Source organism: Rana temporaria, chromosome 13 (assembly GCF_905171775.1).
Source record: "Rana temporaria chromosome 13, aRanTem1.1, whole genome shotgun sequence".
Lineage (NCBI taxonomy): Eukaryota > Metazoa > Chordata > Amphibia > Anura > Ranidae > Rana > Rana temporaria.
Genome location: NC_053501.1, coordinates 45,381,415 through 45,407,033, shown reverse-complemented (window position 1 = coordinate 45,407,033; position 25,619 = coordinate 45,381,415). Strand labels below are relative to the sequence as shown.

The 25,619-nt window shown below is 42.7% G+C and overlaps 2 protein-coding genes across 8 annotated transcripts in view; one reads left to right on the top strand and one right to left on the bottom strand.

The window, feature by feature from the left end:
- The window catches only part of CAPN3 (calpain 3), a 140,435-nt gene extending 132,089 nt beyond the window's left edge, over positions 1–8,346 (bottom strand). For 5 of the 7 annotated variants that reach the window (XM_040333093.1, XM_040333094.1, XM_040333097.1 and 2 more), the window contains exon 1: positions 7,791–8,345. In XM_040333093.1, coding sequence (XP_040189027.1) covers positions 7,791–8,075 — 285 coding nt within the window. In that variant the 5' untranslated portion in view covers positions 8,076–8,345. Of the gene's footprint in view, positions 1–7,790 lie in introns of all 7 variants that reach the window. The other 2 variants (XM_040333099.1, XM_040333101.1) reach the window with 1 other exon arrangement.
- Positions 8,347–21,343: 12,997 nt separating this feature from the next.
- The window catches only part of LOC120920234 (putative N-acetylated-alpha-linked acidic dipeptidase), a 111,696-nt gene continuing 107,420 nt past the window's right edge, over positions 21,344–25,619 (top strand). Inside the window, exon 1 of the mRNA XM_040332193.1 lies at positions 21,344–21,635. Within this exon, the coding sequence (XP_040188127.1) occupies positions 21,633–21,635 (3 nt within the window). The 5' untranslated portion in view covers positions 21,344–21,632. The remainder of the gene's footprint in view (positions 21,636–25,619) is intronic.

The following is a 25,619-nucleotide window of genomic DNA, read 5'->3' as shown; positions in this document are numbered from 1 at the left end:
ACATCAGACCAAAACGACTTTGAGAAAAAAAGACAGAGTAATTTGGTTCCAAAAAAAGGGACAGTCCCTCCAAATTAGAGACAGTTGGGAACACAGGACGAAGTAAAGGTTCTCCTACCCTTAATCTGTGCAACAAGGATGAACTCTGAAATCAGCACTTTCTTTGAAACTAAGAAGAGGCTTAGACAATATAATCTATATCCAGTCATTATTTTATGATAATAAATAAAATGGCAGAATGAAAATGTTTTATTACTTTGTTTTAATTCCTAAAAAATGCTCATTTGAGCTAGGAAAAAATAAGAAAGGGATACAATGTTTTTTGAGATGAATGACCTTCACTTGGATGTATAGCCTGTGTCTAGATGATCTTATGACTACTGTTGGAATCTTACCTTGTGGATGATGCTTTTTATAGCCAGCTGCCAGTCCTATCATATGAACAGGAAGCTCTGCATAGGTTTCCCAGCTGGCTGCCATACAATATCTAGTAGTAGTAATAGTATGACGTGTGTTCATTAGGGATGAGCTCAAGATTTGGTCTGAACACTAGTTTAGACTGAACTTTGGCTGTTCGGGCAATTGTTCAAATGCCAGACATTTAGTATGTTTGGCTGGAGCTGAAAATCATATATAGTTGCAGTATTTCTGCCGATACTATGCATGACAGCTTCCCATTCGTCGCCACGTCCTTAGCAACCAATGATGTAATTTGGCCCGATTAAATAAAAATACCCAGCCATGTAAACAAAGCAGCAGGAATAGCATTAAATTACTGACCAAATATGGCCTTGTGGCCATATTTAGGCAATGACACAGACAAAACTTGGTCATGGCTGCAAGGTGGTCTGCAAGGGTTTAGGCTGCATGCACTACCAGGCTGCATGCTCCGATAAGGGTCTGGTATGGGTTTTTGAGGGGGATTGAATCAGTTTTTTTTTTCATTTTTGCCACTTCACAGACAGGTGAAAGGAACCCCCAGGCATATTATTTTAAATAATTTAGCATTTTTAATGTTTTAATTAAGGTACGGGGCATGCAGCTTATAAGGATGTAATACAGTTTGTGGATTTGTGGCAATGTTTCTTCCTTGTTTGGGTTGAGTTACCACTTACCTTTTTGTCTAATTGCAAAATCAGCAGATCAGCAGATCACCATATATACAGGGAGCTAGATCACATTTAAAGTGGGGGGTAGGAGGGTGGTAAAGGCAACACCCACAAAAGATTGTGAGGTGAACTGGAGAAGAGCCCAGATAGTTAGTTGGAAATGTCTATTACTAAAAGAAAATACAAATCCTCATTTTACTACAGCTTGCAGAAATGAAGAAGCATGCTGCAATGTGTTCTGCATGGGGAAGTTCTGTGGGTAATGAAAGCCTGAAATGTAATATATTGTTTAATACATGTTCTCAGAATAAATAAAGATACCCTGCTTAAGGGAGGAGATGTCTACTAGAGTTCACCTAATCTATGTCCTGGCACAGGAAGCTTAAAAGTGAGAAACCAAGAGAATGGGGCAGGGAGTAAACCTCTAGTTCAGGGATATGCAATTAGCGGGCCTCCAGCTGTTGCAAAACTACAAGTCCCATCATGCCTCTGGCTCTGGGTGTCATGCTTGTGGCTGTCAGAGTCTTTCTATACCTCATGGGACTTGTAGTTCTGCAACAGATGGAGGTCCGCTAATTGCATATCCATGCTCTAGTTTGTAGCCCCAGGATATCACCTCCAACACATAAGCATCAAGGTTAGCACATGATCCCATCCCTTATCTAAGGATTTGGCAAAGTTTAAGTACCAAACCTTGCGGGAAACTCTGGTAATCTGGCTTGTAGGGTCACAAAGACTTAACAGCCAGAGATGGGTAAAACCTAGCAGTCTATTCCTTAGACATGTTCAGCTGAAGAAGATTGGTGCTTGTTATTCAAGAATTCTACAGTTCTGTACCTTTACCAAATGTCTGGTAATCCATGCAGCAGCAAAAGGGTCGCTGGTTCGAATCCCGACCATGATACCATCTGCCTGGAGTTTGCATATTCTCCCTGTGTCTGCGTGGGTTTCCTCCGGGGTACTCCAGTTTCCTCCCAAACGCCAAAGACATGCTGGTAGGTTAATTAGATCCTGTCCAAATTGGCCCAGTATATATGTGTGTACGACTGTGTGTCCAAAGTGTGTCAAGATCCTACGGGGTAAGTGACCGCACCAGCCAGGAAGACACTGGCTACGGAAAGCGCCTAGAGGCGATTCAGTTCGCGAGTGTAGTGCTATATAAGTCACTCATTCATTCAAAACAAAAAAAAAAAAATTAAAATTATAGCCACTTGTATACACGTACCATATGCAAGGGATTAATCACAGTAGTGAAAAGATCTATTTAAAGAGAATTTGACCAGTTAGCCATGGCTTGATAATATAAAATCACAAACTGGATGTGGTGTTTCCAAATTCTCTAATGAAGTCAGCTAAGAAAGAGAAGAGTGCTTGATATTCATAGTAGTAGAACAACCAAGGTCAGCAATAGAAAGCAGCGCAAGGGCTGTGAATTTCACTAATCCAAGGGTAGAGCTTACTGCCGCAATAAGAAAACCTGTGTGGGTAGAACGTATGCTCTATGTTCCAGAAAATAATGAAAAGAACATATAGCTAATAAAAAAGGTAGTTTGCCTCTAAACCAGTGTTTCTCAATTCCAGTCCTCAGGCCCCCCCAACAGGTCAGGTTTTCAGGATTTCCATTATTTTGCACAGGTGATTTGATCAGTTTCACTGCCTTAGTAATCACCACAGCCTTTTCATCTGAGGGAAATCCTGAAAACCTGACCTGTTGGGGGGGCCTGAGGACTGGAATTGAGAAACACTGCTCTAAACAAATGGCTGGAAATTTCCTTCATCAATACTGGACCCTTATGCTATCATTCTAGGTTGTGATATAGAGTAAATGTTAGTGGAATACCCCAGATACCCAACTCAAAAAGAAAAAAAGTGTGTGCCACCCCCCCCCCCCCCCCTCTACAAATACATACAGTAACAGATCCTTATCCTTGATTGTCAAGTATGACCCCATGCAGAAAAAAATGGTATTTGTTCCCCTCAATATTAATTCATACCTGACTCTAATCTGGGCCAGGAAAGGCCAGGAACGGGAGGGGGGGTTTGAGCATGCGACACACACACAAATCTATCGTCAATCACATTGTCCAATTATGCAGATCCATGGCAATCATGATGAACGATGCTTGCTAACCCATTGAAAGAAAAAAATCCAGCCAACACAATTTGCCCCCATTGCTCAATTGCCACCAAATAGGACATCTCCCAGTCGCTACAGCTAAAAATAAACAAAAAAAGATGATGCCATTCACCAAATTTGGGTGTGGTTTTAGCATTGCCCCTACCCCGTTGTTTAAATGGCTTCCCAGCCAGCAAAGGAATTTGACTGGGTGACATACTGTAACTGGTTTCTAAGGACCAAGCAGGTGTTACCCTGCTGCTTCCTTAACAATCATTGACAGAGCGTGATGTCACTGGTTGCTAGGGACGGGGCTTGGGCTAACACACGCTACTTCTTTAACAACCATTGACAGGAAACTGTTGTATAGTAGTGGGAAAAAAATGCTATCATAAATGATGTTTGGCTCCTGCCATACAAGCAAAAAGTCAGGAGAAAAGTACGCCCTAACAGGCAAAGTTCGGTCTGTATTTGTGTTTAGACTGAACTAAGAGATCACCTTTCCTAGTAAAGCATTCATAAAGACTACAGCACAACAGTATGAACCTCATAGGTGTGCGCAGCCTATTGCATTTGGGTGTGCACCCCAAAGCTCAAACACACATGAACGCCACCTGCTGCCACATGGAGGAAGCTCTGATGGTGGGAGACAGATGATTGGGAGCATTTTATGCTACACTCCAAATACGAGTGTAGTGTGTTCCTATGGTTGAACCTAGCCTTTAATATAATGGGGCATTTACACTGGCCACTGGCACCCCAAACCACCCACCTGGTCCCACTCCTGGATAATGTTAATGTACATGGGGTGATTAGGGTGTGCCTAGGCACATCCAGCACACCCTGTGCTCACACCTATGATGCACCTTCAAAAATAAGTTCGCAATTTCAGCTACCAAACTTCAATACTGATAAGTTCCCATTAAATGGAGGAGCTTCATATAATATTCTGTGACCAGCCCGCAGTGATTTGTTGTTCGTGTGCCTGGTCATGACCCCTGTGGGGCATATTACTTACTGACACAAGAAACTTTACAATCATATCAACTGTCTACATTCACACACTTTGTATTCACATAGATTGCATTTTAAAGGCAGCATCCATTCTGAACTAAAAGTAGACCATGAAATCATGTAAGCAGCAGTCCAAACTGAAGGAAAATTTTACAGGAATACAAAACAAATCACCACAGACATCCTAGGTTTAATAGTTGCATTGCATTCATGTTTTAGTAGGTATTTTTTTTTTTTTTTTTTATGTTTACACTAAATGCACATTAAATGCATATGAACATAACTATATCTGAATCTCCAAGAAGAGATGTTCACTTCTGAACAACAGGGGCACACAGCACAGTCCTCATATGGCCCTACAAAATGAAGACAATCTCAGCACTTGGAACTGTTTCTTTTAAAGCATGTCCACCATTAATGCACAACTCTGACTTCTGGACTTTAACAGACATAAAAACAATAATTTATTATATTAAAAAAAAAAAAAAAAAAATCTGTTTTACTCATACAAACATTAAAAACATGTAAAAATGGTATTAGTTTACCACAAATAAGGGACAGACTAGGGATGATAATTCTTCTCATGTAAGGAGCAACTGATTGAAATTTGGCCAGTCCCTGCTTCGTTCAATGTATGGCCAGCTTACCCTGATCTGTCAGGTGTATACCTTGATCTGTAATGCTGCGCTATATACCCTGATCTGTGAGGCTGAGCTACATACCTTGATCTGTAATGCTGACCTATATACCCTCATCTGTGAGGCTAAGCTATATATCTTGATCTGTGAGGCTGAGATATACACTCTGATCTGTGAGGCTGAGCTGTATACTCTGTCCTGTGATGCTGGGGCTGTATACTCTGTCCTGTGATGCTGGGGCTGTATACTCTGTCCTGTGATGCTGGGGCTGTATACTCTGTCCTGTGATGCTGAGTTGAAAACTCCTGACACTATGGGTGGAAGCTAGTAGAATACAGTGGGCAGAGTGAGGGGATTAGAAAAGGGGTGGGGCTTGTAAGAAGTGGGATGGGTCAAAAAGCAAGGGTGGGGTCTGGCGCCCCCATCCTAAAACTTCACCAGCTGCACACTGGAAATAAGGAGGGCCAGTTCCAGGTAACCTAGATATCCCACAGCATTCATTGACCTATGCCCTGTACACACGATTTGTTCATCCGATGAAAACGGTCTGATAGATTTTTTCATCAGATATCCCATGAAGCTGACTTTCATCAGTCTTGCCTACACACCATCAGTTAAAAAAACGATTGTGTCAGAACGCGGTGACGTAAAACACAACAACGTGCTGAGAAAAATGAAGTTCAATTCTTCCGAGCATGCGTCGACTTGATTCTGAGCATGCGTTGATTTTTAACCGATGGATTTCCCCACAGACGATTGTTTTTTTTTCTATCGTTTTTTTTGACCATCAAATAATTTTAAAACAGGTTCTAAGTTTTTTCAACGATGGGAAAAAAACTGATAGGGCCCACACACGATCGGTTCGTCTGATGAAAATGATCCATCAGACCGTTTTCATCAAACGAACCGATCGTGTGTACGCTGGCATTAGCCAGACCCAGCACACTGCTGCAGGTTTAATTTCTGCACAGAGCTGAAAGCAAACCTTTCTTTTTTCTATTTGGACAGAGTAAGGCCCCTTTCAGACGACCGCTCCGCCTGTCCGTTATTACAAGTCCGTTAACGGACTTGTAATACATCCCTAAGGGATCGCGTCCGTTAGCGGATGGAGCATCCGCTAACGTCCGCGTCCGTCGGGATCCGGTTTTCGGACGGAAGAAAACCCTATTTTTCTTCCGTCCGGCGGAACGGAACTGATGCAGATGGACAGACGGTCCGTCTGCATCCGGTTCCCCATAGGGCAGAGCGGAGCTGAGACAGGGCGGTCTCTGCACTGTGTGCGGGGACCGCCCTATCCGCCGACAGCTCAGCAGGGATCCCCGCTGAGCTGACGGAGACACAGCCCTAACCCCGGTGAAAGAGCCCTAACCCCCAGTTTCTGATACCTGTGTCTTATTGGGGAGATTTTCCTTCACTTCATGTCCCATAGCCAAACCAGTAAGTGAGAAAATGTCTCCAAATTGAAGGAATACGTAGTTTTCACCAGGCTCACCATGGCTAGTATCTTCAATAGAAAATTTCCCCTCTATTCTTGTTTTTGTGATTTTCTTTGACTTTCACTCTTGATGATAACAGTAAACAGAACAAATAGAGAGGGTGAATCTTCCTAACAGGGACACAGACAGCAATAACATTCTGACAAGTGTTCTAATCCTTCTCCACTACATCTAAAACAAGCAAACAAAAAAATAAAATAAAACTATTGCCGTAGTTGTACTTTAATCTACCTAACAATTTCTTATATCTCAGGGAATCCATTGGTGAGATCTCTGTTCCACTAGTTCCTGGGTTTGTACACCTGCTGTTGCAATTACAAGGATATCCCACTATGCCGGTAGGATGTTTTTTTTATTTATTTAAGATTACGGAGAATATAACAGGAAAAGCTGGAACACCGAAAAGTGGGCAGCAACACCCGAAACTCCCAGATAACATCAACAGTGGTGATAATTAAAGGCAGGGAGGTCTTGCTGTTGGAGTATCCAAAACATATAGGAATCCAGGGGTTGACTGAGCCCATCATATTATACCCATCATTAAATGCCACTTTTAGATGGACTGACTCTTCAAAGACTTCCATTAACATGATTCTGAATGTCAAGTGGGAAAGTTCAGTGAGGTGTTCTGACAGGGGTGGACTGGTCTAAAGGGCATTTGCACCCTGGGCCAGCACTACTGTTGGGCTGATAGTCCTGGGTTAAGATACCTCACCATTAAAACATGGACCAGAGCAGGATCTGCAGTCAGTGATTGCTGCTGAACATTATGTAGCTTCTTACTCTCTCTCAGGCCCCGTACACACGTCCGAGAAACTCGACGGGCAAAACACATCGTTTTGCTCGTCGAGTTCCTTGCGAGCCAAATTTTCCCATTGACCAATGAGGAAATAGAGAACATGTTCTCTATTTGGCTCGACGAGTTCCTCGGCGGGTTTCTCGGCGAAAAGTGTACACACGACCGGTTTTCTCGGCAGAATACGTCTCGCATCGAGTTTCTTGCTGAATTCTGCCGAGAAACCCGGTCGTGTGTACGGGGCCTCAGACCTGCAATCTGGTTAAGAGAAGTTTTCCACCACCAACTAGCTTTGCAGCTATGGGATATCATGTGTCTAAAATCAGAGCTGAAAGAAAGCTGATGCTGGTATATATGAAGGGGTGTCACAATGATTACGTTCTATAGGAATATCCTTCTCTCATAATGCCCACCACTCACACTGAGAACACGTTCTTTAGCCTACAGAAATCAGCACTGTAAGAGAGGCATATGATATTTGCCCTAAAGTCCTCCCTTGTGTCCCGGGGGGTAAATATCATAATGACTATACAGACTACTATCCAACAATAGTTCTATGTATAACAAAAAAAGCAATTGTTCCAGACACTAGCTTGGTTCTTGCACATCAGCTCTACTTACCGGAGGTCGCTTCCATTCAAATTTAACTGGAAAAGTCTGGCTGTAAAACAAAGAGCTCTCGTCAGCTGGGAATTCCCGATCTTGAAAGAGGACCTTTCTGTCCAAACATTTATTCCGTAATTCTTCAAACGTCTTATCTCTTCCTTTTATAATGGGCAAATTTCTGCTGATGATGGCAGAAAAGTTGCCCGTTCCGCCACCTGGGCCTGCATCATTAGCAGCACTGGTAGTGGTAGAGCCAGATTCGGTCGGCTGTGCTACCTTGGCAAGTACTTCAGACGGCATGAAGAGCGCGTGTCTGCAGAAATAAGACTGCAGAAATATAAATACAACAATTTCTCAAGAAAAAAACAGGAAGTTTAGTGATGCAATTTCTCTCCGGGTGGCTGCATAATTATTTTACAAGCCTGTGAATCTAGAGAAAACCATTGCCCTTTCCTTATCCTCGTAGGAGAATGCACAGGCCGTGCTCAGTCACTTGTACACACAGGATCTTTCAGCAGGTTGCTGTGTGAAGGGTGGGAAGTCTGCGCCTTCTGTGCCCTGTAGCACTGAATAAGTTTCTGCCAGGATGCTAAAAATAAACTAACCAAAAGACTCTTCCAGGCAAGCAGATTCCTTTCATCATAATGTGACCCCAGGGAACAGACATATCCAATCACAATTCCGTTTATTTGCCAGGAACACACCTCTCATTTAGCTTATATAAAGAGATAATGCTTCTCAATTTGTGTCTTTTTATGACAGGAAAGGTAATTCCTTACCCTTACTGATCACACAATTTCTGTAGCGTACATGGGAAGGAACACAGGAAATAAGAAACATACACATGAAAGAACACATAACAACATTTATTCTGCTTGAAAAGGCTGCAGTTATTTATTTATCAGAGTTACCTAATATAATATTATTAAAACTGCAATCAATAGAAGGTCTAGCTTTATCAGCCCAGGTCTACCTATACCACATACCGTATGTCATGAATCAAATCCATTAGGCTCTAAGCTGATTAACCATCCCCTTCTTAATAAAACTGGGACAGTAATTAACACAAAAGTTATTAGGGCGGGAGGGAGAAGTGGAAAATGCTCTGACACAAACCACTAATGCCCCGTACACACGATCAGACCTTTGTCCGACCAAATTCACATCGGAATTCCGACGGAGGAGAAGAGAACATGTAAACTCCGATTGGACTTTATCGGAATCTCCGATGGAATTACTCCGATGGGGCATACACACAGTCGGAATTTCCGATGGAAAAAGTCCGTCTGACTTTTTCCATCGGAAATTCCGATTGTGTGTATGGGGCATGACAGGAATCCTTTGACAGATTATTTACAAGGTGAAAGTTAAAGGGGTTGTAAAGGATTTTTCCCCCCCCTAAATAGCTTCCTTTACCTTAGTGCAGTCCTCCTTCACTTACCTCATCCTTCCATTTTGCTTTGTCCTTATTTCTTCTAAGAAATCCTCACTTCCTGTTTTTCTGTCTGTAACTACACACAGTAATGCAAGGCTTTCTCCCTGGTGTGGAGAAAGCCTCTTAAGGGGGGAGGGGCGAGCAAGCAAGTCAGGACACTCTCTACTTTGCAGATAGAGAAAGGAGCTGTGTGTTAGTGAGCGTCCTGAGAGGCAGAACCCTATTCTTCAACCAGGAATCGTTATTCGGCGTTTGTTTTATTATGCGTGTAAGCATATTTTTTACATAATGAACTGCTCCTGTTTTTTCACCTTCACGATGGGAGTCCCTTTTCTCTTATTCTTCTATTTTTGATATTTATCAACATCCTCTGGCGAGCCTCCATCTTTCTGAAGCCTGACATTGTGGATTACAGTGGTAAAGCCCAGCAGTCTTCTCATTTGTTTGTGGATGTGTTCAAGGCATTTTCCCTACATTAGGGAGGTAAGCGCTCTGTGAGTTCAACGCCCTGGGAAGTTTTTTTAGCCATATTCACTTTGCTGTGTGATTTCCTGCAATGTTCTAATTGATGGACTCAATTCATTGATGTGTATGGACACTTTATAGTTGCTTCATAGCAGCTTCTTATTGTATATTTTTTTTGTTTCCCATCCACTTTGATCCCTTAGTAATCTCTTATTGACTGTTTTGATTAGTCATATTTGTTTGCATTATTTTTTTACACTTATTTTCACCTTACTGAGTTTAACACTTCAGTATCTGATTTGCGCTCATCTCTTTTTTATTCATACCATTTGTTTTGATGTTAGTAACATTTTAGATTTGTGCAGCAGATTCGTTTTTTATTTTATTTTTATCCACTCTTCACGTTTTCACTATTGGCTAGCGCTTTAGATTACCCCCTTTTGTTTATCTTTCTATATAATTTTATGTGAATATCTCATCTACGTTGCAGCTATATTTTATTAATTTTTTACAGCGCAGTTTTTCTTTTTGTATATCCTAGTATAAGTATTTAGAAACGTGTATTAGGGACATTAGATTGTAAGCTCCTCGAGGGCAGGGACTGATGCGAATGTACAATGTATATGTAAAGCACTGAGTAAATTTACTGCACTATATAAGTACCTGAGATAAATAAATATTATATATACCACACTGACTGCACTATATATTCTCCACTGTATTATATATACTATACTAATGGAACTATTTACTCTGCACTGTATTATATATACTACATGGACTGCACTATATACTCTCCAATGTATTATACAGTATATACTACACTGACTGCACTATATACTCTTAACTGTATTATATATACTACACTGACTGCACTATATACTCTTAACTGTATTATATATACTACACTGACTGCACTATATACTCTGAACTGTATTATATATACTACACTGACTGCACTATATACTCTGCACTGTATTATATATACTACACTGACTGCACTATATACTCTGAACTGTATTATATATTCTACACGGACTGCACAATATACTCTGACATCGACGAAGGGGTCCTGCACAGCTCTAAAAATGTTGCACTTTCCTTTGTGATGTGATCTCTTTCATTAAAAACTTTTGGATGGAAGTTGTCGATCCATGGTGTGCTGGCGAGTATGTACACTTGTTTGATGTTTCCAGCACCCAACTGGTAATCGCTGCAGCACCCACCATTTTATGAGCCATATCTTTCAAGAACGTGTGCGATAGGAATATTGATCAGATTATTTATAATACTGTCATGGTATTTGTTTTCTAGTATTTTATTTAGACGAGTCCATATTATTTTTACAGAGCAGCAGTAATTTTTCCAGCTCATAAAGTACTAATGTGGTGCGTGAAGCGTGTGGGTGTGCACACTTGTGGAAAAGTCCAAAAAAAGAGGATGGTCAATAAAGTGGTTATTGTATCACAGTGTATGGTTTGTAGTGTGCCATTTTCCACCTTTTGACTAGACAAAATAGGGCCGGGGGTACACTGAAGAAGTCATGGCAGTAAAATAAGCCCCATTGTGGCCTCCAATAGTAACCGCCAGCATTTGGACAAATGACGGCAATATTAACCCTAGCATTGCTGTTGCTGAATGCAATAATAGCTCCACCATTTTTGCCAATGGCCACAATAATATCCAAGCATTGGTTCTGTTTTACGCAATAAAAGCCCCCAGCATTGTTATTGACAAACACAATATTAGTCCCCAACACCATTGTCAGTGGCCTCGATAATACCCCCAGGACTACTGTTAATGGACACAATCATAGCTCCCCACATTGGTTTAAGGGGCTACAATAATAATCCCTAGCATTGGTACCAGTGGTCTTAATAATAACCTCAAGCATTGGTGCCTATGGACTCAATAATAATCCCCTTCATTAGTGTCAGTGGCAGTATTATTACCTCAATCCCATTTATAGATGGTCAGTGGCAGTGCTGTTAGCCCCCCCCCCCCCTTTGCATTGCTAGGCAGTTGCAGTGCTCCTAAATCCTATCAACTTTACCACCTTGAACTGCTGGTCAGTGGTAGTGCCGTCAACCCTTCCTCTTGCATTGATAGTCAGTGGTAGTGCTGTTATCCACCCTCCCCCCTCCACTGCATTGGTGGTGGTGTTTACTTTATGACATGCCCCCGTGCCACATTCTTTCTCTCCACCATACAGTCAAGACTATGCTGTCAGATGAAGTGATCTTCCGGTGAACTATAGGTATTTTTTAAGTGGCATATGCTGTCACTGTGCAAAATCTTTTTCCATAAGTACAGTATATGCATCCAGATGTGATGATGAGGAGGGCATCCCAATCTTCCCCTACATACATACAGGAAAACACTGTGCTAACCCGAAAAATACATTGGGGTAGATTCATAAAGAGTTACGACGGGCGTATCAGTAGATACGCCGTCGTAAGTCCGAATCCCCGCCGTCGTATATTTAAGCATATTTTCAAACTGAGATACGCTTAAATATTGCTAAGATACGACTGGCGTAAGTCTCCTATGCCGTTGTATCTTAACTGCATATTTACGCTGGCCGCTAGGGGCGTGTACGCTGATTTACGCCTAGAATATGTAAATCAGCTAGATATGCCTATTCACGAACGTACGCCCGGCCGTCGCAGTAAAGATACGCCGTTTACGTAAGGGGTTTTCAGGCGTAAAGATAAACCACCAAAAACATGGCGCATGTTAAGTATGGACGTCGGAACCGCGTCAAATTTTTCAAATTGTACGTCGTTTGCGTAACTCGTCCATGAATGGGGCTGGCCGTAATTTATGTTCACGTCGAAAGCATGACAATTTGCCAACGTCATTTGGAGCATGCGCACTGGGATACGTCCACGGACGGCGCATGCGCCGTTCGATCGAAACGTCATTTACGTGGGGTCACAGTTAATATACATAAAACACGCCCACAGCTTCAACATTTGAATTAGGCGGGCTTACGCCGACCCTAATATGCTACGCCGCGGTAACTTCGGCGGCAAAATCGTTGAAAATACCAAACTCGCCTCTCAAAGTTACGGCGGCGTAGCGTATAGCACTTTAGGGGGAAAGTACCAAAACTGAAGCAGACAAATCTGGAGCAGCTGTGCATATAATAACCAGCTTCTTACGTCAATGTGTTCACTTAAGCATTGAAATGAAAGCTAGAATCTGATTGGTTGCCATGCACTGCAGCTCCAGATTCTGTCTCTTCTAGTAATTTCTCACAATTGTGTCAGAGCACTCCCTTTCTGGGTCTGCTGAAACTAAACAATCACTTATATTCTGACTCTAGAGCAGCCACAATCCACTGCCCCAGCAGGGCCACAGCTTATTGTAGGGAGCTGCTCAGCCATGGTATTATACCATAGACATCAAAGGGAATGAGCATAGACCTGTCAGAATGAAGATAAGCAAAGTCTCATCTCTGCATGGCATGGTCAAAAGCCAAGTCTACATGCGTTATGTGAACGATCTGTTGAGGGTACGGTGGAGGTGCTAGCAAAAAATTTGGGAGGCTATATGAATCTCGCTCATTCCCCTGGTGCCATCTCTGCTCGTGTGTCATATCTTTGATGGTGTAGTTCCATAAAAATAGATTATGGGCTAGGTAGGGTTAGTGATCTGCCTGGGTTGAGGTTGGTTATTAGCCAAGGTTATGATTATGGTTAGTTTAGTTATAGTGATTAGCTAGGGTCATCGATTATCTAGGTCTAGTGATTATTGACAGTGAGTTATGGTTTGGTTTTTCCTTTTTTTTCTTTTATTGTATTCATTCATATACCGTCAATAAATTCCACAGTACTTTACAGCCCACATTCAATTATTTACTTACAATGATTTCGAGATCATTTTAACATTTTCCTATGTTTTACTATTAGTGAGTGTTTTACTTATTTTAAAGCCCCATAAAGTCTTTTTTGTTATGCAGTCAAGTTGCATAATAAGTCAAGAAAAATTTATTTTGTTACATATCTGCTCAATTATACAGTATGTTCTACCATACTCTAACCCTATTATCTACCATACTCTTTCTGCATGCACCATAGTGTTTGCTGAATAGGTGAAAGACCCTTGCATGATACCTGGTTTACAAGGTCTGCCAAACTAGTCAGCTTACCATCGGGGTTGGATTTACCATAACTACATATTCTTTTTAAAGCAAACACATGCTTTGTCTATGCATGGCGAAATAAAAAGCTTGCTTTACCTCCTTATGAAAGTAAAACAAAAATAACTGAACCTAGTTTTTAATTATTCCTTTACTGTCTTTATTTTACAAAAAAAATCTTGTACAATATGCTTCCATTTCACTTAGGGGTCTGTTTGGTGTTATTAATGATGGGCAGCATTATTGATGATTTATTTATATTGCTTGACAGCATTTCTTAAGATACATTTACATCACTTGATGGTGTGATTGTTGTTGGATTTACAATGCTTTGCAACATGACTGATGATGGATTTACATCATTTGATGGTGTTATTGATGATAGATTAACATCACTTACCAGTGTTATTGAAGATAGAGTTACATCGCTTATCAGATCGCTGCATTCATCAATGTTTTCACCAAAAATATTTAGAAAAATGTTGGGTAAAACAAGGCTGCACACATTGATATTCTGCAAAGCATACTGGGCGTCCAAATAAAACACCAAGGGGCAGATCCACAGAGAGAGTACGCTGGCGTATCTACTGATACGCCGGCGTACTTTCAAATTTCCCGCGTCGTATCGTTGTTTTGAATCCTCAAACCAAGATACGACGGCATCTGGGTTAGATCCGACAGGCGTATGGCTTTGTACGCCTTCGGATCTAAGATGCAATTCTTCGGCGTCCGCTGGGTGGAGTTCTCGTCATTTTCCGCGTCGAGCATGCAAATTAGCTATTTCCGACAATCCACAAACGTACGCGCGGCCGTCGCATTCTCTTACGTCGTCTCTAGTCGGCTTTTTCCGGGCGTATAGTTAAAGCTGCTTTTTTGCGGCATATAGTTAGACTTGCCATGTTAAGTATGGCAGTCGTTCCCGCGTTTAATTTGAATTTTTTTTGTTTGCGTAAGTCGTCCGTGAATCGCGGGATGGACGTAATTTACTTCCAAGTCTAAACAATGACGTCCTTGCGACATAATTTTGCGCAATGCATGGCGGGAAATTTAGGGACGGCGCATGCGTAGTTCGTTCGGCGCGGGGACGCTCTTCATTTAAATGAAACATGCCCCCTACCCGCCCAACTTGAATTCCGCGCCGTTACGCCGCTTGAGATACACTATGTCGCCGTAACTTATGGCGCAAAATCTTTATGGATTCGAACCAAAGCCAGGTAAGGTACGGCGGCGTAGCGTATCTCAGATACGATGCGCCGGGGCAGATCTTTGTGGATCTGCCCCTAATTCTGCACTTGTTGACCAATCCTACAGATCAAGATGGTTCTCATCTCTGCTAGCAGTGAGGAAGGGTTTGCACTTCTGTTTTTTATTGCAGTCAGTGATTCTGTTTTTTTTTTTTTCACTTTTTTCATAGCAGTAACACAAGGGCAAGAAATAAAGTAACTGTGATTGGTAGGTTCCATTCCACCAGTAAGTTAAAAACCTCCCTAATAGGAAAACAATCAGCAATACAAATTTCACAGACAGTCTAACTCTCCCCCACTTATTATCAAAAGTGAAAAAGAGAAATCACCAAACTTTAGTGCTTATTCATAGCTTAACAAGCTATGTAAGCTATGAATAAGCACTAAAGTTTGGTGTGAAACGCGTCAGTATTTACCCTGTCTGCTGTGACATGCTTTTTGTGTGTTTTTTTATTTTAAAATAAAAGCAATTTTTTTTTGGAGTGCGGCTGTCCAGAATGTTTTTCCTTCATTTATTATCAAAAGTGCTGGCTGGAGCTGGAGGTTACATCTTTTATCAAATTTTTCTTACAAATCATGAAGATTTTCGAAATACTGTACAGGATAAAAAAGAACTACTCTCTACCCCGCCCCTATCCAAAAATTAGCTGGATAGAATAGAAAACAAAAAAGTCAAAGCATCATTCTGAAAACCTGAAATATGTTGAAGCATTTACTAAACCAATACAGAATCTATTGAATTAACACTAAATGCGCATCTCAATTAATCTGGAATGTTATGCAGCATTGCAACATAATCTACTTTGGGTACTAGTCTGACATCTAGAGGTAATTGTTGTTATTGCACCATATTTAAAATTGCTAATAAATGTTTTTAACATCTGTGTACAATGAAATGCCCAAGGGGAGAACAGTATGTATTTTGCAGCCACACTTTACCTTTTATACCTAAAAAATTGATGAATAATGAATGTGTTCAACATCTCAAACTATTTTTCACCTGCAATTTCTCATGGACATATTGCTTTTTGCAATGCAAAGATTGATCGCTATACAGATGGCCACTAAAAATATTCAAATATGTGCAGTATATATGAAAAAAAAAAGTCAAAATAAAAAAACAGAAACCATATACAGTGCCTTGAAAAATGATTCATTCCCCTTGAAATTTTACACATTTTGTCATTTTATAACCAAAAACGTAAATGTATTTTATTGGGATTTTATGTGATAGACCAACACAAAGTGGCACATAATTACGAGGTGGAAAGAAAATGATCAATGGTTTTCAATTTTTTTTTTACAAAAAAATATCTGAAAAGTGTGGTGTGCATTTATATTCAGCCCCCTTTACTCCGATACCTCTAACTAAAATCTAGTGGAACCAATTGCCTTCAGATGTCACCTAACTAGTAAATAGAGTCCACTTGTGTGTAAATTATTCTCAGTATGAATACAGCTGTTCTGTGAAGCCCTCAGAGGTTTGTTAGAGAACCTTAGTAAACAAACAGCACCACGAAGGCCAAGAAACACACCAGACAGGTCAGGGATAAAGTTGTGGAGAAGTTTAGGGTTAGGTTATAAAAAAATATCCCAATCTTTGAACATCTCACTGAGCACTGTTAAATCCATCATCCTAAAATGGAAAGAGTATGGCACAACTGCAAACCTACCAAGACTTGACCGTCCACCTAAACTAATAGGCTGGGCAAGGAGAGCATTAATCAGAGAAGCAGTCAAGAGGCTCATGGTAACTCTGGAGGAGCTGCAAAGATCCACAGCTCAGTTGGGAGAATCTGTCCACAGGGCAACTATTAGTCGTGCACTTCACAAATCTGGCCTTAAGGGCCAGTTCACACCAGATGCAATTCGTACAGTTTTGTGTGCATTTTTTCTGCACTAAAATGCATGCATCGTGTTTTCCATGTATTCTAATGGCTCTAGGTGGCTCTAGTTCACACCATGCAGTCAGTTTCCGGTGCAGAAACTGACCGGAAACTGACTGGTGTGAACTAGAGCCAACTAGAGCCATTGGAATACATGGAAAACACTGTGCATGCATTTTGTGCAGAAAAAAAGCACACGGAACTGAACGGAACTGCGTCTGGTGTGAACTGGCCCTTATAGAAGAAAGCCATTGCTGAAAGAAATCCATAAGAAGTCCCATTTGCAGTTTGCAAGAAGTCGTGTGGGGGACACAACAAACATGTGGAAGAAGGTGCTCTGGTCAGATGAGACCAAAATTTGACCACAAAACGAACACTGCACATCTCCCTGAACACACCATATCCACCGTGAAACATGGTGGTGGCAGCATCATGTTGTGGGGATGCTTTTCTTCAGCAGGGACAGGGAAGCTGGTCAGAGATGATGGGAAGATGGATGGAGCCAAATACAGGGAAATCTTAGAAGAAACCCTGTTAAGCCCTGTACACACGATCGGATATCTGATGGAATCTAATCCGATGGATTTTTTCGTTGGATATCTGATGAAGCTGACTTTCATCAGTCTTGCCTACACACCATCAGTCAAAAATCAGATCGTGCCAAAACACGGTGACGTACAACACTACGACGAGCCGAAAAAAATGAAGTTCAATGCTTCCAAGCATGCATCGACTTCATTCTGAGCATGCATGGATTTTTGACCGATAGAGTTCCATACAGGCGATCAGATTTTTCTATCGGTTTTTTATCCATAGGAAACATTTTAAAACAGATTTTATTTTTTTATACTGATGGAAATAAAACCGATGGGGCCCACACACGATCGGTTTGTCAAATGACAGACACGCTGGACAGAGACGGACACCTGGATGGAGGCCGCAGACGAACACAACCAAAGCCGCAGACGGACCCCGCGCAAGGAAGCCGCAGACGGACACCCACAAGGCTGGACGGACCCCGCGCAAGGCCGCAGACGAACGCCAGACAAGGCCGCCGATGGACGCAGGGCAAAAATTTAAGTTTTTTTTTTTCTTTTTTACCTTCAAAGCTTGGGGTGCGCGTTATACGCCGGCGCGCGGTATACCCCGATAAATACGGTAAACAAAAAACTATGTAAACAACTTTTTTATAGAAAAGAGTATTACCAAGGGAAAGGAGCCAATAATACAATAGTAAATAGAAAATATTTAATGAAAATGCCTAATAAAGTCCTGGTTCAGCAAGGTCCAATCAATAAACAAGTCTCAGTAGATGCTCTTTGTTTTGATATTAAAGGAGAGCCGTCGACTGCATGTTTAACCCCCTTTTCTTGTCTGTGAAGTTATCTGACCTATTAAGAGGGGAGGAGTGGCCAATGGGATGTCACATGTTTATAAGTGTACAGTTGCCCCCCCCCCCCCCTACAAATAGTTTTATACAGATATTAAAATCTACAATAATGCACAGGTTACATTCTGGGAACTGGTAGATTATTGTCCAGCATGGAACTTCCATTCCAGAGATACTAAACACGATATCTCTCAGATATGTCTGTTCCCCCGGAGATGGGAGACTGTTATCTCGCCTATAGTATACGATAGCCTAGTCATGTGTGATCTCGACCTGTTCAGTATTTTTTTCCACATTCAAATTCATAATTATTAGTATTGTAGCTTGATTTGGTCCTGTCTGATTTGATAAATTATGTGTAGATTTTGAAACTGTGAGCTGGACAGGGGTCTCTTGCAGGTTGCTTTAAGCCTAAATGGCTTTTATGTCATCAATTAGCCCTGGGTATGACATTTTATTGCATGCTATATACTTTTAATGGGTTTAAATACCCTAAGGCTGCAACCATGACAGCATCAAAATGTTTTATGGCTTTATGATAGCTAATCATAATTCCCTCAGTGGAAAGTTCTGATAACCTTGGCAGACATTTTTTTTTTATCTCAGAAGTTTTTGATCCCACAAGCAAAGATAGACAGCAATGTGTATTCGCTGACTACTCCAGCTAAGCTCTTCACAACGGCAAGTAAGCAAAGAGAATATCTTTAATATCGGGGCGGTGGCACACCTAGTACCAGTGCATCCGTATTATCACCATACAGTTGATGCACATGAAATTTAGGTTTTTCTTTCATGAAGAGAATATCTACTTGCTTTCCTAATTACTAAATTTAGGCCATCCATACATGGTTCAAATCTCTGCCGGTTCAGCTGGAGAGATTTGAATTGTGTATGGGCAGGCTGAATATACCAAGTTGATCAATTACTGCCAGATTTTACTTGCAACTATCGCTAGCAGATGCTATAGCCGCTAGATATAATCACTCACCCCCCCCCCCCCCCCGGAATAAAAAATATCTTGGCAGCACTGTCTGTGTTGATGGGGTGATTGTGCAACCTGTCATTGCAAGAAAGAAATTCACACCGTCTATGACCTGGGTTAGAGTGAGACTGAAATGTAAATTGGGTTTATAGGGTTGAGAGGGTCTGGTGTCCTCTCAATGGTATGATAAGAATGTTCTGGAACGCAGCTAAAAGTCTGTCCTTTGTATTAGATATCTTCCAGGGAGGATGTAAAGGAGATCACTGCTGCTATGTCTCCTATTGTTGGACTAAATTCTGAACAATATGGTGGCCTTGCCCTTTAACACAGCCTTGTGAGGTGCTAAGTTTGAATTATCATCACAATATAAACCTGCAAAAATCAGAAAAAAAAAGAAAAAGTGACTGTCAAGAGAACAGCATTGGACGGCCATTGCTGGCCCTTTTTTAACCTAACCTGAATCACATATGTAACACCCTCCTAGATAGGTGCTAGGATTGGATAAAGAGGTGTGAGGATTAGGCAAATTTTGTTTGGGCTTACTGTATCCAGTAGAGCTGTGGTTCATTGTTAGGTAAATTTAGTGTTGGCTCACTGTTTGGCTGTTCTATAATGTTCTAGAAGTTAGTGGGCAGGAAGTGTCTAATCAGCAGTTGAATATTCATACAGCCCTGGCCAATCCCTGGGCAGAGGTGCCCAAATGGTGACTGGGAGTCTATATAAATACTCTGAGCCAGAGAGCAGCAGGGTATTTTCCTGAGAAGGCGATCACAGCCTAAGGGGGGCTGATTGTCCCCTTTAGGCCATCCTGCCATGTGCCTGTGGGGTGTTGAGGCCTCAGGTGGGCTACCTGTGCAGGGACCGCCCTGTCTTTTCTCCACTCTCCCCTATGGGGGGATCGGATGAACATGGACCGTGTGTCCGTGTTCATCCGATCTGATCCGCAGACGGCAGAAAAAATAGGACATTCTTCCGTCTGCAAAATCGGATCTTTGCTGAGGCGGGTGATTACGGATGTCAGCGGATTGACACCCGCAATCACATAGGGACCAATGTATGTCCCTTTTTCATCCGCAAACGGATGAATGAAAAAGCGGACATACGGTCCGCACGTCTGAAAGGGCCCTTAGGCCTCGTACACACGACCGAACATGTCCGCTGAAACTGGTCCGGGGACCAGTTTCAGCGGACATGTTCGGTCGTGTGTACGGCCTATCGGACCGTTTTCCAGCGGACATTTGTCCAGCCTACCGTTTTCCAGCGGACAAAAATTTCTTAGCATGCTAAGAAACATGTTCGCTGGAAACCTGTCCGTCGGACATGTTCGGTCGTCTGTACGACTCACCGGACATGTCCGCTCGGCCAAAAGCCCTCGCATGCGTCGAAGTGATTTGACGCATGCGTGAAAGCATTGACCTTACAGGGTCGCGCACGTCGGCGCGTCATCGTCGCGGTGACGGCGCGGCCACGTCACCGCGTATCCTGTCCTCGCGGATTTCTGTTTGATGGTGTGTACAACCATCAGACAGAAATCTCCGAGCGGACATGTTCGATGAAAACGGTACGGCGGACCGTTTTCATCGGACTGTCCGCTCGTCTGTACGGGGCCTTAGTGTTAACTTGCTTGTCCCATCTTTGTAACTGATACTTTCTGCTGTTTGTTCTTATGAAATACAGACCTACTGGCTGGATGAACAGGTCAAAATAAAAGAAAGAAAATAAATGCAGCCATCACATCTAAGAAATGGTAAGCTGCAATATAATAAATGTTAGCCTTTGGGTTTAATACTGCTTTAAGTTGACTATACTTTATGTGATGAACGCTTGATAAAATTACGAATAGATCCAGTTGAGTTTTAAGGACTTTAGGAATGTCTTTGTAAAATACATAACACGTGGATATAAGACATTCTCTTTTTATCTTGAGGATAGAGCGCTCAGGTTCTAATGAAGGTGTGTCACCTTCTGTCATGATAAAGTATAGTTAATTGTGAAATCTGGCTTCTATTCCCAGGCTGCCTCCTCCCTGTTCACCAATCCATTTCATTCCGGACTCCTGTCTCCAGTCAGCTATCAGTGCTGCAATCTAATAGCATTTTCTGAACTTTGGCTACATCTGAACAGTTGGGTAGTAATAAACACTAGAGAGAATAAAAGTGTTCATAAATCAATTACTAAGAGATCAGCAGAGGTGACTTCAGGGAGAAGAGGAGACAGAAGCCACAGCAGAGCAACTGTGAGCCTGGGACAAGGACGAATTTACTGGACTGGCTGGAGGAAATCACATCTGATGTTAGAAGACCTACACTGAATGGTATTTAATACTCACAATTATTATCCTTTTTTTTATATAAAGTGTGCCATATTACACAGCAATTGCATATGCTTTGACTTTATAAAGGTCATCATTTTTAGAATGACAATTTATTGGAATATAGCGGCAGAACCATATGAACAGTCTAAACTTAGTTTATTTTTACTATTCTACTAATTGAGTTCCAATAGTATGTTATTTGTTCTATTACTGCCACAGCTACGTACATCCTAAGTAAACAATATGACTTACCGGTATATTTCCTATAAAGAAAAATAGAGGCTACCATTGCTGATCTGCTTCTAAAAATGCTATTTTCCTGGCTGTTATACTAATCCAGTGGATTTACTACTTTGTGGTTCACTGATCCAGAACAAGTATGAAGATCAGGAAAGTTAGAAGAACTTTGACATATTTTCTCTAGTTTATTGATCCAAAGTATTGAAGAGAGAGTGATGCCGTGTACACACGATCATTTTTCGGCATGAAAAAAAAAAACGTAGTTTTTCAGCATGTCCAAAAAACAACGTTTTTACAACTTCATCATTAAAAACGACGTTGCCCCACACACCATCGTTTTTGAAAAATGATGAACAAAGTGGGGTGACGTACAACACGTACGACGGCACTCTGAAGGGGAAGTTCTATTTGGGCTGCTTTTAGTTGATTCCTTGTTAGTAAAAGACGATTCGCACTTTTTTGTTTGTTACATCGTGATGAATGTGCTTACTCCATTATGAATGGTAGCTTTACCAGAACGAGCGCTCCCGTCTCATAACTCGCTTTTGGGCATGCGCGGGTTTAAAACGTTGTTTTAGCCCACACACGATCATTTTGTTACAAACCGAAAAACGACATTTTAAAAAACAACGTTAAAAAATGCAGCATGTTCGAAAAACGACCCCCCTGCGCATGCGCCGCTGCAGTCAGCCGCGCATTGCAAGGGGAATATCTCCTAAACCATACAGGTAAGGTAATAGCAGCACTCCACCAGGGGGACTTCCTGGCGTCCTTGGACTTCATGGACACGTACCTACATGTTCCCATATGCACAAAGCACCAAAGTTTTCTGCGCTTTGCGGTCGGGGAGAACCTTTTTCAATTTGTGGTCCTCCCGTTCGGCTTGGCATCGGCACCACAGGTTTTCACCAAGGTGCTTGCCCCGATACTGGCCCTGCTGAGACAGCGGGGGATCGCTATCATGGGATATCTGGACGACCTTCTTCTGTGAGCTTCTTCAGGCTCAGAATTAGAAGAGGTCGTGTCTATCACGTGTCGGACTCTCCAAGAGTTCGGCTGGCTTCTGAATATCCAGAAGTCAGTGTTAGTTCCATCTCAGAGACTGGAATACCTCGGACTAGTCCTGGATTCCGCGGAGGCGAGAGTTTTTCTCCCAATGGAGAAACTTCAGACTTTACAATCTGCAGTGCAGCAGTTGTCGACCCAGAAGTGGTCATCTCTTCGATTCTGCATGAGAATTCTGGGTCTGATGGTGGCCTCTTGCGAGGCGGTTCCGTATGCCCAATTCCACACCAGGGTGCTACAGAAAGAAAATTCTGTCACGTTGGGACAAGCTCCCGTCATCTCTGGATTGCCAGATTCAGTTAAGTCAACTGGTCAAGTCTTCCCTGGTGTGGTGGCTGGTGTCTCCGATGCTTCGGACCGGGAAGTCGTTTCTGCCGTGCCACTGGACCGTGGTCACGACAGATGCCAGCCCCTCCGGTTGGGGGGGCGTTTAGGGCACCCAGTCTGCCCAGGGGCGCTGGACACAGGAGGAGTCCCACCTGCCAATCAATATACTGAAGCTCCGAGCAATCAAGCTGTGCCTTGCCAGGTGGTCCCTGGATCTGCAGGGCCGACCGGTCAGGATCCAGTCCGACAGTACCATAGCCGTGGCATACGTCAATCATCCGGGGGGACACGCGGAGTTCAGCTGCAGCGATGAAGGTCGCGCACATCCTTTGGTGGGCCAAGAGGTCCGTTCCGGCTCTGTCGGACGTGTACAATCCGGGTGTACAGAATTGGCAAGCCGACTTTCCAAGTCACCAAACACTAGACCAAAGAGAGTGGTCACTCCACCCAGGGTGTTTCGGAGTCTGTGCCAAAAGTGGGGCACTCCAGATGTGGACCTTCTAGCGTCCCGTCTCAATCGGAAGGTGCCACGGTTCGTGGACAGGTCAAGGGACCCGTGGGCGGATGCATCAGACGCGTTGGTGGCACATTGGGGTTGCTTTCGCCTAATATATGCCTTCCCTCCTCTGAAGCTTCTTCCTCGCTTGCTGCGCAGAGTGGAAGCCGGAGGGATTCCAACAATCCTGATCGCCCCAGATTGCCCGCGCTGCTCCTGGTCCGCGGACCTGGTGCGTCTGGTGGTATACACCCCCTGGCGTTTACCCCTGAGAGTAGATCTTCTGTCGCAGGGTCCGGTCTTCCACCCTGCTTTACAGTCGCTGGCTTGACGACGTGGCTGTTGTGAGCCAGGGGTTGAAGGACCGGGGCCTATCGGGCCCAAAAGGTGTTTTTTCTGGTAGCAATTATCTTGATCAGACGGTCTTGTCTTGCAAGGCTCCCTACTTGGTCATCCATAGGGATAAGTTGGTGCTGCTGTCTTTTCTCTCAAAGGTCGTTTCGGCTTTTCACATTAATGAGGACATTAATGAGGACATTGTTCTTCCATCCTTATGTCCTCAGCCGAAAAACCAAAAGGAGGCCACTTTACATTCCCTGGATGTGGTTTGGGCCCTACGAGTGTACTTGTCTGCTATGGCTCCGTTCCGGAAGTCGGACTCACTCTTCGTGTTGGTGAATGGTCCTAAAAGAGGCCTGGCGGTTTCGTCGGCCACCATTTCTAGGTGAATCCAACAGGTTGTGATTCCTTTCGGGTTACGGCGCATTTGACCAGGGCGATCGGTGCCTCTTGGGCTTTCCGCCATCAAGCCTCTGTGTTACAGGTGTGTAAGGCAGCGACCTGGTCGTCGATCCACACTTTTTCGAAGTTTTACAAGGTGGATGTGAGTGCATCTTCTGATGCCTCCTTCGGCTGCAAGGTGTTTAAGATTGGAGTTCCTCCGTTGAGTAACTCCAGTTTTGTTTGGAGTGTAACCTGGTTTGCTGTGTTGTTTTCCCACCCCTCAAATTTTTTGACACTGCTTGGGGACGTCCCTAAGGTCAAAGGCTGCTGTGTCCGTCCATGAACGAAAGAGAAAATAGGATTTTTGTACTCACCGTAAAATCCATTTCTCTGAGTTCATGGACGGACACAGCACCCACCCCTTCTTTTGTTTGTACTGCTTGTTACGAACTGAGGCTGCTAGAGCAGGGTGTGGGTTATACCCGGGGAACCACGCCCCCTGGGAGGAGCTTCACTGAGAAAAGTGTTGTTAACACTTAAAGTGCTTTTTTTCTGCCTAACTCTCCTGGAAGGAAGCGGATATAACCCTAAGGTCAAAGGCTGCTGTGTCCGTCCATGAACTCAGAGAAATGGATTTTACGGTGAGTACAAGAATCCTATTTTTTCTTCAGTTTAGGCCGATACGTATTCTTCTACATATTTTTCGTTAAAAAAAATCGCAATAAGCGTTTATTGATTGGTTTGCGCAAAAGTTATAGCGTTTACAAAATAGGGGATAGTTTTACGGCATTTTTATTAATATTTTTTTTTTACTAGTAATGGCAGCGATCAGCGATTTTAATCGGTACTGCGACATTATGGCGGACACTTCGGACACTTTTGACACATTTTTGGGAGCATTGGTATTTTTATAGCGATCAGTGCTATAAAAATGCATTGATTACTATAAAAATGCCACTGGCAGGGAAGGGGTTAACATTAGGGGGTGAGGAAGGAGTTAATTATGTTCCCTAGGTGTGTTATAACTGAAGGGGGCTGGACTGACTTGGGGAAATGACTGATCGTTGTTCATACATTGTATGAACAGACAATCAGGCATTTCTCCCCCTGACAGGACCGGGAGCTGTGTGTTT